Below are 12,500 nucleotides of genomic sequence, written 5' to 3' on the forward strand. Positions count from 1 at the left end.
TTATCAATTGGTTCCTGTTCACCTTGATTATTATCAAAAGACGGAACAAAACCTTTAGGTTTTATCTGTGGGAGACATATTGATCTTTTGATAGACTTGTCTGTGGGAGACAGATTTTTTTATTGTCAAAGCCTGCGATTTTAGGTCATAGCAACTCTTAGTTGTGGGTGAGATCATCTAAGGAAATCAAGTGCGCGGTATCCTGCTGGGATCAGAGGCGTAGGAAGTACAACTGTACCTTGGATCAAAGGGAGACTGATTGGGGTTCAACTACAGTCCAGTCCGAAGTTAGCTTGGAGTAGGCTAGTGTCTGTAGCGGCTTAGTACAGTGTGTGTTCAATCAAGACTAGGTCCCGGGGTTTTTATGCATTTACGGTTTCCTCGTTAACAAAATTTGTGTTTGTGTTATTTCAATTTTCGCATTATATTGTTTTATCTTTATAATTGAAATAATACAGGTTGTGCGTTAGATAATCAATTAGAGTAATCCAACCTTTGGTTGTTGATTGTCATTGATTGATCCTTGGATATTGGTCTTTGGTACCATCCAAGTTATTCCTTGTATTTGATTATAACTCGCAGTTCTTTCTTGAGTAAATCAAATCAAGAAGAGAGATATAAACTCGTTGATATACTTTTAATTGATTGAGTCTAGTTTATTCTCTTAAAAGTATATTCGAGTTTGTCCATACAAATTTCTAAGCGAAATATTGGGTGGTGTTGTTAGGCCCCCGCTTTTTCAATTGGTATCAGAGCAGGCAAACACGTTCAAGACCTTACAAGTCTGTGTTTGTAGCGATCTGACTTTATGGACAGAGGTGTTATCTCTATTAATGTACCACCAGTCTTCGATGGCTCTAATTACTTATGGTGGAAAATTTTTATGCGAGCTTTTCTTCAAGCGCGTGATTTTCAATCATGGGTACATGTTGTTAATGGATATGATGCTCCCATTGTGGCAATTGGAGATGTAAACGTTCCCAAGAATATTGGTGAATATAATCCTGCCGAGATACTTGCTGCAAAGCAAAATTCCGACGGTTTGAATGCCATTACCCCAAATCTTCAACACCATGTGTCAAATTGCACTAGGTCTAAAGATGCTTGGGATATCTTAGAAACCCTATTTGAAGGTAACTCCAGTGAAAAGGAGGCTAGGATTCAAAACCTTAATTCCGATTAGGATAACCTTCGTATGGCAGATGAAGATACATTTGATGAGTTTAATCACAAAGTGTCTGAAATTGTTAATGCATCTTTTGCATTGGGTAAGACTATTCCTGAAAAAGACATTGTGATGAAGATTCTCAGATGAATGCCATCTAGATACGAGTCTAAGAAGCATGCCATCATTGAGGGAAATAACCTTGATAATTTTTCCAGAAATACATTGGTTGGAAAGCTAAAGATCTTTGATCATGAGCATACATCTAAAATCGGAAAGGATGTTTCCTTTAAAGCACAGAAGATCATTAAGTTACTTGATAAAAGTAAAGGTGTTTATGTCTCTGAGGATGATCAGTCTAAGGATGATTTTTCGGATGAAGATCTTGAAAAATCAGTCTCCTTGATCACAAGACAGTTTAGGGATCTTCTATTGAATTAAAGTAAACGGTTTTCAAGAGACAAACCTAGGTCGTCAGATAAACCTCACAATCGCGTCCCTCCTAAAAACAGGGATGCTGACGAGGCTGATGACGACGACATTCCACAGTGCTTTAAGTGTAAAGGTTTTGGTCATTTTGCAAACGAGTGCCCAAATCGTAGAAAATACACTGGGAACAAAGGTCTTGCTGTAACACTTGATGAGATGTCTGAGATCTATGATTCTGATGAAGATAGGAAATCAAGTATTGGTATTCTATGTCAAAACATTGATTTTGATAATTGTAGCAATACATATATCAACCTTGATGGTTTCGGTGAAGAAGAGAATCCAATCAAGCTGGAAGAATCAATTGACCCATCCTTTGGGAACTCTGTTTGTAATGTTTCGGGATCTACTATGTGTCTGGATGCTTTCACACCACAGATGCCTGAATACTATCCAAGTTTGACGTGCTCGTTTTGTTCTCAGAAGGGTCATGAACTATCAAGATGTTATAAGTACAAACATCAAGTGAGGCACGCCAACAAACTTCAACGAAGAGAAAATCGATTGGCAATTAAGCTTAAACATGCTTAGAAGACTGCTGAGGTATGTAGGATTTTATCTTCGTCTAAGAAGTTGGTTTCCAAAGACAAAATAAGACCATTAGATAAGAAGGTATGGTCACATCGCTTTGATAGACAAAAGTCTGAGGATTCCTCTCTAGAGGAAAATGGTTGAAAGATTGTTGTTCACCACAACACAAATTGATTGTGTTGTTTGGTAAATCTTGTCTCATGTGCCTGATCAAAAGAGATAAGGTTGTGTACAATCAGGCTTTAGGAAAAGTTTTTCTTCTTCTTTTCTTAGTTTTTTGTCTATCAAAAATAAAAAAAAGGGTTATTATCGACAATTCTACTCTTATAGGGTTTAGAGTTGGGCGTCCACGAACCTGTTTAAAGGTTGCGAACCCTACATTCCTTTTTCCTCTCTGATATCCTTTATATCTTAAGACTGCTTGATGAGATTGTGAATTCTACTCACAAAAACCAGTTGTTTATAACTGTTCTTTAAGAATCATGTCTTTGAATGGAAAAGATGTCAATATGATTGTTAAGTCATCAATCAAGGAAAAAGAGAAATCTCCAGTAACTCCTTCCTTGAAAAGAAAGAGGAGGAATACAAGAAAGCCAAGAGTTGTCCCTTCTAACTCTCAGAAGTTTTCCGATGTTCTTGATGAGTTGAAGGAAGTAAGAAAGGATATTAGTGAAATAAAGGCTTTCGTTTTAAGATCTTTGGAAATTCAGAAGGCCCTGGTTCGACATCATCAGCTAAGATGGTTTGTTGGTATTGACTCCTTCCTCCACGAACTTATATTCCAATGGCTGTTGACGACAAGGAGTTCGGGAATGATAAGGAATTTCTCAAAGACATTAGTGCCTAGTATGTCTTCTTTTTGGTTTAGTTGGAAGAATAACTAGTGCTTCAATAGCAATGATTGTGACTACACATAGCTATTATGTTTCATCTTCTTGTTCTTTTTAGGTTTATTTGGTATTAAATTCTAAAAATATTTGGAGGATGATGTTTTGCAGTATTTAATCTTTATGATTTTTTATATTGCAATGGGTTATGGGATTGGTGCTTACGTCCGTGAACTATATTTGTCCCATAATTTGTCAAAAGTAAAGTCGTTCGTGGTCGGTATTCACGTACTGGTAAAAGAATGAATGGACTTTTGACAAATACAAAAGTTAAGCCTATATTGTCACACATTTGATGGAAAATAGGTTAAAATCTTTTGTTTTCAAGGATTATGTCTATTATTATCGTTATGCAAATAGTGATTGAAGTTAGAATAAATCCTTGTGTATTCCGCAATATTGATCATCCCTGATCCATATTTTATGTATTACTATGAGGCTCCGTAATGTATCTTATGTTGAGTATTATACAACCAAGTTGATTTTCTTAGCTTAGTTGTTGTTCCGTGAGATATTTTATGTCGAGCATATTGAACTAAATTAATCATCTTGTTTGGTTATTTAGTTATTGCTCTGTAAGTATTCTTATATCGAGCAAAACAAATGACAATTAAATTGATTACTTTTGTAATTAGTTTGGTTGTGTATTCCAATTAGATTAATTATGGATCCTCTTGTAATTAATCTAGTTGAGTATTTTCGTGACTCCATAAGGTTTTCTTGTGTTGAGTATATGAACGGTTAAGATAATCATTATCTTATAGTTAACTTAGTCGTAGCTCCGTAAGTTATCTTATGTTGAGCACAATCAATTGAATTGATCACTTTTTGTGTTTAATTTAATTGCGTATTCCGATTAAATTAATCGCGGGTTTACTTGTGATTAATTTGATTGAGTTTTTTGGATATAGAAAATCATTTTCATGGTTTTTGATGTCCAATAAAATCCTTCTTTTCTTTTGAAACTAAGGTCGCTCTTGTTGCTCTTCCGGGAATGGCATCAAATGGGGGAGAGTTCTTTTGAACTTGTGCTTAATGGTCATATCTTGAGGGGTGTGCGGCTGTGGAATTTTAGAGGAGTTATCTTGTATCTTTAAACTCCTTGATGAATGCATTTAGCTTCGGCTTTATGATTGCATCTAAATTAGTTGGTATGTATTTTTTCTTTTAGTCATGAAATGTCTCTTTCGGAAATTTCATTATGATCCTGTTCTTGTACCCTTGCCAATTTTATTGACAAAAAGGGGGAGAATTAATATGTAGTTCACACTACAAATACATATGGTTTTCGGATCATTGTGTAACGGGGAGTGGTTTCCATGTGAGATGGAGTATTGACTAAGGGGGAGTGATACATATCACCATAGTATTATTGTTGAAGTTGTGATACAATTGAACTTTGACGCTGTGTAATAATACTATGACACTGTATAACAATGATCGAGACCGATGCTTTCTCATTGTTATAGCTACGGATCTTCAACAACGGTGATGCTAAACTTATAACATTTGGGATCATTGGAGTACTTGGAAGTGACGAAGATTTCGAGGAATGTTGAAGATAAGACATGTGGAATAGGAGATACTAAAGTTTCTTTATATTTTTTTGTATTCCATATGTATTGATAGTTTGGTCACTAAAATTGACAAAGGGGGAGATTGTTAGAGCATTTCTCAGTCGAACTCGCATACGTTGTTATCTCAAGCATGTTTGTCAATGTTAGTGATCAAAACTATAAGTCTTGATTTCTAGTCTATTATAGCTAAGTCTCGGACTAGGATAGAAAGTGTAGTTGAGCTCAAGGACTTCATGGAAATTCATCATACAAGTAGAAGAACTACTCAAGGTACCGGTGGAACTTCTCGACAAAAGGGTATTGAAGACTTCAACTTATCTGTCACTCAAAAGTCTATCTACTCTATCTCCTACTCTTTGAGACAAGAAGTCGTATGCTATATATATAGACTTTGATTATACACATTTGATATTTCGAGCCGAGTATACCTCGCCTATCTATATCTCGAAATATGTGTTGGTAAGCTTTTCGCTTCGATCAAGTTTATATTTACCATGTGACGAAAGTCATGATATGTTTCAATCATCTTGAAAATTGTTTTGACGAGAAATGGTGTAACAACTACATAACGTCCTCTAAGAATGTTTCAATGATTGAAATGAGAGTTTAGATTACATAACCAATGGTGGTCATAAGCATTATTGTGGAAACACATTTATGTATAAGTCCTATTCCTTGAACCAAAGTTTGCGAACTTTGTTGATCAAGAGAACCGGAAGAATGGCATGAGCCCAGTCCGCGAACTTCCGAAGTTCTCAAACCCGAGAATTTCTGCTGGAGTTGACAAACTACTTGCGTGAAGCTAAGTCTGAACTCAGTCCGCGAACCGGAAAAGTTCTCAAACCCGAGAATTTCTGCTGGAGTTTGTAAACTCTGCCCGGTAACTTAAGTCCGCGAACCTAGTCTTTGAACTTCAGAAGGTTATATATCTGAAGATGATTTCTGAACTTAAACTTAAAAAGACTAAGGAATGCAGTTTGCACACCGTGGCTATAAAAGTTCATGAACCGATTCAAGTGAATCAAATCATCTTTGCTTCAATTGTGTCTTGTGCAGTACATGAGATTTCCTTGCAATTAAACAACTCTCTAACTAGTTCATTTTGAAGTCATTTGAACTAGTTATGGTGAAGAAGAACATGGTTGATATGAAATGCTCATATGGATAACCTTTTGGCTAACTATTGTTGAACCAACAAGTGCATACGTTTGGGTATGGTGAACAAACCTAGAAGCGTGCATTGTCAAGTTTGTGTAACAAGCTAAGTTTTCGTTCTAACGGTTGAGAAATATTAGCTTGAATCTAAATAAAGTTTTCATCTAATGGTGGATATTGATTGCTTTGGTATTAAGCTAACATTGATTGAAAACCCTGATTTGAAAGACTATATAAGGGAGACATCTAGTATTGTGCAAAACTAATTCCCACACCTTATGTGTGATACTAGTTTGCGTCCTAGAGTCTATTATCCTTTAACCTTTGGTTTCTTCTTCTAAAACCAGGTTAACGACTTAAAGACTTCATTGGGATTGTGAAGCCAGACCGATACTACTTTTATCGTAGTTGTGTGATCTGATCTTGCATCTTCTATCGTACGAGTACAATCAGATTGATTAGCTTGAGATTGGTATCTCCGATAGGCAAGATATAAAAAGTAATCACAAACATCTTCATCTCATTGTTTGTGATTCCGCAATATCTTGTTTCGCTACCATACAATTAAGATTGTTGTGAGGTGATTGTTAACTCTAGGTTGTTCTTCTGGAATATAAGACCGGATTATCAATTGGTTCCTGTTCACCTTGATTATTATCAAAAGACGGAACAAAACCTTTAGGGTTTATCTATGGGAGACAGATTGATCCTTTGATAAACTTGTCCGTGGGAGATAGATTTGTTTATTGTCAAAGCCTGCGATTTTGGGCCGTAGCAACTCTTAGTTGTGGGTGAGATCAGCTAAGGGAATCAAGTGCGCAGTATCCTACTGGGATTAGAAGCGTAGGGAGTACAACTGTACCTTGGATCACTGGGAGGCTAATTGGGATTCAACTACATTCCAGTCCAAAGTTAGCTTGGAGTAAGCTAAATTTCTGGTGTCTGTAGCGGCTTAATACAGTGTGTGTTCAATCAAGACTAGGTCCCAGGGTTTTTCTGCATTTACGGTTTCCTCGTTAACAAAATTTCTAGTGTCTGTGTTATTTCAATTTTCGCATTATATTGTTTTATCTTTATAATTGAAATAATATATGTTGTGCGTTAGATCATCAATTAGAGTAATCCAACCTTTGGTTGTTGATTGTCATTGATTGATCCTTGGATATTGGTCTTTGGTACCATCCAAGTTATTCCTTGTATTTGATTAGAACTCGCAGTTCTTGCTTGAGTAAATCAAATCAAGAAGAGAGATATAAACTCGTTGATATACTTTTAATTGATTGAGTCTAGTTGATCCTCTTAAAAGTATATTCGAGTTTGTCCATACAGATTGCTAAGCAAAATATTGGGTGGTGTTGTTAGACCCCCAATTTTTCACTAGTCCTAGATGGTGTTCGGAAATTGGTGGTACATGATTTTCGTTTATCCACAATTCCAAAATGAGTTCGTGACTGATAAATGGGTTTAAATTGTTCTATTTGGATACCACTTAAGAAATTATTTTTCTACTTTTGAAATAAAAATAAAAATAAATCTAGTTTGGGAACACAATTTCAAAATGGCTTCTAGAAGCTAAAAAATCTACTTTTTAAAAGAAAAATATTTTCATCTTTAATTTCCATAATTGCCTTATGATTCTGGTATTCAAACTACATGATAAATTCTAAGGTCCCCTTCTAGTAGGGATGTCAATAAGCACCTAATTATCTTGACCCATATAAATCGGTTTGGGTCCTAAAGGTAAACCCATTAGCAATAGTTTTAGCAGACGGCAGAATCGCTAGGAACCAATAAGCTTTCGGGTCCTAACAGATATTATCCGTCGTTTATACGAGTACTTGCTATTTGTTTGTTAATTTTATCCAAAATTCGGTTTTGTCTTGTTGTAGTTAGATTTTTTTCTTAGATTAATATCCAATTATAATACAATCATATGGATATAACAAAAAATCTCACCGTATATGAAAATTGTTAGATTCAAGTTCACATGAAGAGGATAAAAAGGAATTAGCAACAGATATAATTGATTTTCAAAAACCTAACGATACCCAAACCCGACGAATATCTAAATTTTTTATCGAGTCTGATTCCGGTCTACTAAATTAGGATCCTAACTCATCTTTTCTACGGGGTTCGATTCCGAGTCCATAGTCTAGGGCCATCAATGGGTACCCATAACCCGGAATCAGAATCAGACCCGAGCGAATAGGGTCCGGTTTCGGGTCCTAAAATTGGACCCATTAACAAATTAGGACCCGGTGGGTAATTACCTGATTGGACCCGAATCTTAATGGATAATACCCGACGGGTATCCGGTTACTCATTCATTTATCCCTCTTTTTAGCAAAATTACAAGTATTTTGCTAGTTTGGCTTTGAATTTTTTATTTTCATTCTTCATTTTTTTCTTACATTTAATTTTTATTTAGTACGTTATAAAGAAATATAACAAATTTTTATTAAAATAAGTTTGATTCCAGCCAAAGAAGAGAAATATATCAAGTTTTTGAACGTTTTTATGTTTTTTTCTTAATACCCAACAGGTACCCGGAACCGATGGGTACATGGGATTTTAAACAGATCTGATTATGGGTCCTCAAATTTAAGAACCAGACCTGATTTTTATAAATAGGGTCCGGGTCTTCGGGAGGACCCGGATCCATTGACAGCCCTGCCATAGGCACCAAGAAGGAACCTGACCCATAGACAACCGTACTTCTAGTAGGTTATTTGGCCTCGTAGAGAAGTTAGGTTGAATAATAACACCTTCCTTCCGATTATTGACTGGTCAATAGGAACAACTGGTGGGTCCACCTGAGAAAGTAAAGTAATCCAATAAGATTCCGATAGGAATTCAATTTATTTTCCATCGAATCGAATAGAAGAAAAGAAAAAGACTATAAAATCCCCTCCAATTCCCAGAATCCTCCTCTCCTCCTCCGTTTTCTTTTACAGGGTATCGGAGTTTCTCTAAATCCTCTCTCTTGGTCTCTTCAAATCCCCTTTTCTTTCTTTACCCCTTTTTGTAAAATCTAGGGTTCCGAGAAAAAATCTTCAGAGAGGGATTTTCACCATGGCTTCCAAACGGATCTTGAAAGAACTCAAGGATCTTCAGAAGGATCCTCCAACTTCATGCTCAGCAGGTCTAATTTCTCTACTTTTACTGATTTTTCTGTGGTTTTGAGCCTCGATCTGTGTATTTTATGGTTTGATTGTAATAATTATGTTGATTTCTGAATGGTTTTGGTGATTTTGATGTGTGTGATATGAAGTTAAGTTGTTGGATTGTTCGTGGTTTGTGTAATCCTGTAAAGATGTCAATTTTTTGAATGTGAAAAGTGAAAAAAAGATAATTTATTGGATGGGTTTTTCATATGGAGCAAGATCTGTATTTTAATTTTGTACTTCTTTGGTTGTTATTGTCACCAGTTGCTTCAATTGAAGCTAAACATGATTATTGTTCGCTTAAAGCTATATTTAGCATGGGTTTATTGTGCTTAGCTCGTTGGAGGGTGAGGCAAAGATGTATTCAGCCGGGTTTTATTGTGTTTAGCATGGTGGTGATGCTTTAACAGTCTCCAAATGGGGTTTTCAATTTGATTAAATACTAGATATAGATTGAATTGTGCAACTTTGCTAGTTATCTCATCCATGGTTTTATTGTGTTGAGCTTGTTGGAGGGTGAGGCAAGGCTATGTTTAGCATGGTATTATTTTTATTGTGTTTAGCTTCTTGGAGGGTGGGAGGCTTAAGAAGAGTCTACAAGTAGGGTTTCAAATTGATTAAATTCTTGATAAAGACTGAAATGCGCAACCTTGTTTCTTTTTTTTTTCATGCATTTAAGTTGCTTTTCGATGTCCCAAATGCATGTACATCGGGTGCTCTATGAGGGTTTTGATTTTGGTTATTGTGTATCCCTTTGATGGGGAAATACTGATTTGAGAAATAACCAGTTTGAAGCATAAAAATTAATTTGTGCCTTTTGCTCTCTACATGAAAAATTCGATGTTGTTGTGCATAAAACGTCATGCATGCTTTACATTGTGAAGATTGAGCTTGCTTTCTTTTACAAGCGTGCAAGACTTTTGCTTTATGATTGGATAGTTTGCTCAATTTCTGTTGGGTGTGCTCTATAGGTCCTGTTGCTGAAGACATGTTTCACTGGCAAGCAACAATAATGGGTCCCCCAGACAGTCCTTACGCAGGAGGAGTCTTTCTAGTTACTATTCATTTTCCTCCTGATTATCCATTCAAGCCACCAAAGGTAACTCTTCTAAATAGCATTGTGTAATATTGATTTATTTCATTATGCAAAGGGAGTTTTCTTGTCTTAACATTTTAAATGTTTCTGGGTCTTAGTAAAAATGGAAGTGTTACTGTTATATTATATGTTCATGACCAGTATTAGTGATGTATGGAAGTAAGCCACAGCAGAGTTGATTCTTTACTTGTTCATATCCGTTACTGGAGGCACCCGAATGGTTTACCCTGTAATGATTAAGGTGTAGTAGTTTAACTTATATTTGTTGTTGCAGGTTGCCTTCAGGACAAAGGTATTCCACCCTAATATCAACAGCAATGGGAGCATCTGTCTTGACATCTTGAAGGAGCAATGGAGCCCTGCCTTGACCATTTCCAAGGTAACTAATGATTTGCATGCGATTGTTGTATGATATATCAAATAATCTAGAGATGTAGAGATGTCTGTGAAAACGATTGTTATATGATATATGATGTAGTCTTGAGATGTCTATGAAAGAAGGTTGGAGATGTTTTGGGTTAGGTCTTGTATGCTTACTCACGCGAATCTAGCTCTGAGTTTATTTTCTGAAGCTTTGTCTGGTGACTAGCTAAAAAGTTCCATAGATATATATATTCATTCATGTCTAGCTCCTAGGCTAATTGTTTAAAGCTGTATGGTGACTAACTAAAAGTTCTCCGTGGGGAATGAGCTTATTATGTTATTCTTGGGGTCCTAGTTCTGTTTGCAAAAATAACTTGCTGAATTTTTGATTGTCTCTAGGCGGTGCTTTGGTTTCCACTGAAGTTGTTTGGTTAATAAGAAGTTATGTTGTTATATGTTACTGTCAGGCTTGCCTTGAAGATTAATTATCTTTACCAGGTCCATTGGTTCTTTTAAGCTGCTTGGTTACTTGGAGGATGTTAATTTGGTCGTTTTCTTTGTTTGTTAGGTGTTGCTATCCATTTGCTCATTGTTGACGGACCCAAACCCTGACGATCCTTTGGTGCCAGAGATTGCTCACATGTACAAAACAGACAGGAGCAAGTATGAGACTACCGCAAGGAGCTGGACCCAGAAATATGCCATGGGTTAATCTGAAAGCTGAAGTGTTTGTGTTTGGAGGGGTATTGTCACCTTTTTTCCGTTATTTCGTTCATGTTGATGATATATTTAGGGCATTCAGTACTACTATATATGATGATTTGAAGACCGGATGTGTGATCTTGTCATCTCTCTTCCCCACCCACCACCCCCTTCATCTGGAAAAACGAAAACACTTCTGGTTATCGAATCGATTATCTGTATGTTATGATGAATTAAAATGATTGGTCAACTTTAGGAGGAAAATTTGAAAAGTATTTTTTCTCTAGTTCTATTTTCCTGCTTCATCTGAAAAAACGAAAACACTTCTGGTTATCGATTATCTGTATGTTATGATGAATTAAAATGATTGGTCAACTTTAGGAGGAAAATTTGAAAAGTATTTTTTCTCTAGTTCTATTTTCCTGCTTCACATGGTACTGTTCTTGCAACTTCTTTCTACAGAGAGAGTGAGTTGTAGACCAAAATTTTGCAGGACAATTAGAAACTGGCTATTCTTTGAAGATTCACTTCTCTGGCTGGCCGTTGCACTTGGATACTAGGAGATACAACTACAATTCCCTAATCTCAGGCAACGCGCATATCTATCGTTTGTTATGGATTCTCTTTCGCAAAATTGAACCAAAATTTGACTATCCGTGCCATTGCCACCCCACCCATGTATATATGTGAGGCTAAAACAACACTACTGAATTGGGGGCTCTCGAAATTAATTGGGGACCCTAACTACAGGACAAAAAAACTCATGAAGTAGTAATTGTGTTATCCCCGATTTTTTTAAATGGCTAAACTACTCCAAATCATTAGTGGAATTAGTAATTAAGTTAAGCTGATTAATTGGTAATTAATTTAGTTAGATTAAATTCAGATTTAAGGATTAAATTTTGATAATAGAAAAATTGTGTTTTTTTGTTGGAGAAAGGAAGAAATTGAGTTTTGGGTGAAAATTTAGGTTATTTGAAATGAGTGATTCTAGTGGAGGAAATGATGTAGGTGAAGATTCAAACAACATATATGATTGTGTTGATGGTGAGATTGTCTCAACTAATCCTATGGATTGGATGTTTGATGAGGAGATGTTAATAGAGGAAGCTTTGATAAATGATGCAAATGAAGATCATATTGCTCAATGAAGGAACCAATCCTCCATATGAAGAACCCGAAGCTCAAAAAAATCAGGTAAACTTCCTATACTCTTTAAACTGCATGAATGGTGCTCCAAGTGGTCGATTCATGAACACCATGCAACTACACAGTGTGAGGGTCGTTAGGTCGAGAGGGTAATAAACCAACAATCCTGATGAGTCGTCAATGATTTGTCACAACAGTTGACGACTCCAACCTGCAACTTTT

The 12,500-nt window shown here is 36.1% G+C and overlaps 1 protein-coding gene across 1 annotated transcript; it reads left to right on the plus strand.

Moving 5' to 3' along the window:
* The first annotated feature begins 8,706 nt into the window (after positions 1 to 8,706).
* On the plus strand, positions 8,707 to 11,518 carry LOC113339284 (ubiquitin-conjugating enzyme E2-17 kDa). Its single transcript, XM_026584583.1, has 4 exons — positions 8,707 to 8,946; positions 9,940 to 10,067; positions 10,339 to 10,443; positions 10,996 to 11,518. The coding sequence occupies exons 1-4, from the start codon at positions 8,877 to 8,879 to the stop codon at positions 11,137 to 11,139; spliced, it is 447 nt and encodes a 148-aa protein (XP_026440368.1). The 5' UTR covers positions 8,707 to 8,876; the 3' UTR covers positions 11,140 to 11,518.
* The last annotated feature ends 982 nt before the right edge of the window (positions 11,519 to 12,500 follow it).

Source organism: Papaver somniferum, unplaced genomic scaffold (assembly GCF_003573695.1).
Source record: "Papaver somniferum cultivar HN1 unplaced genomic scaffold, ASM357369v1 unplaced-scaffold_21, whole genome shotgun sequence".
NCBI lineage: Eukaryota > Viridiplantae > Streptophyta > Magnoliopsida > Ranunculales > Papaveraceae > Papaver > Papaver somniferum.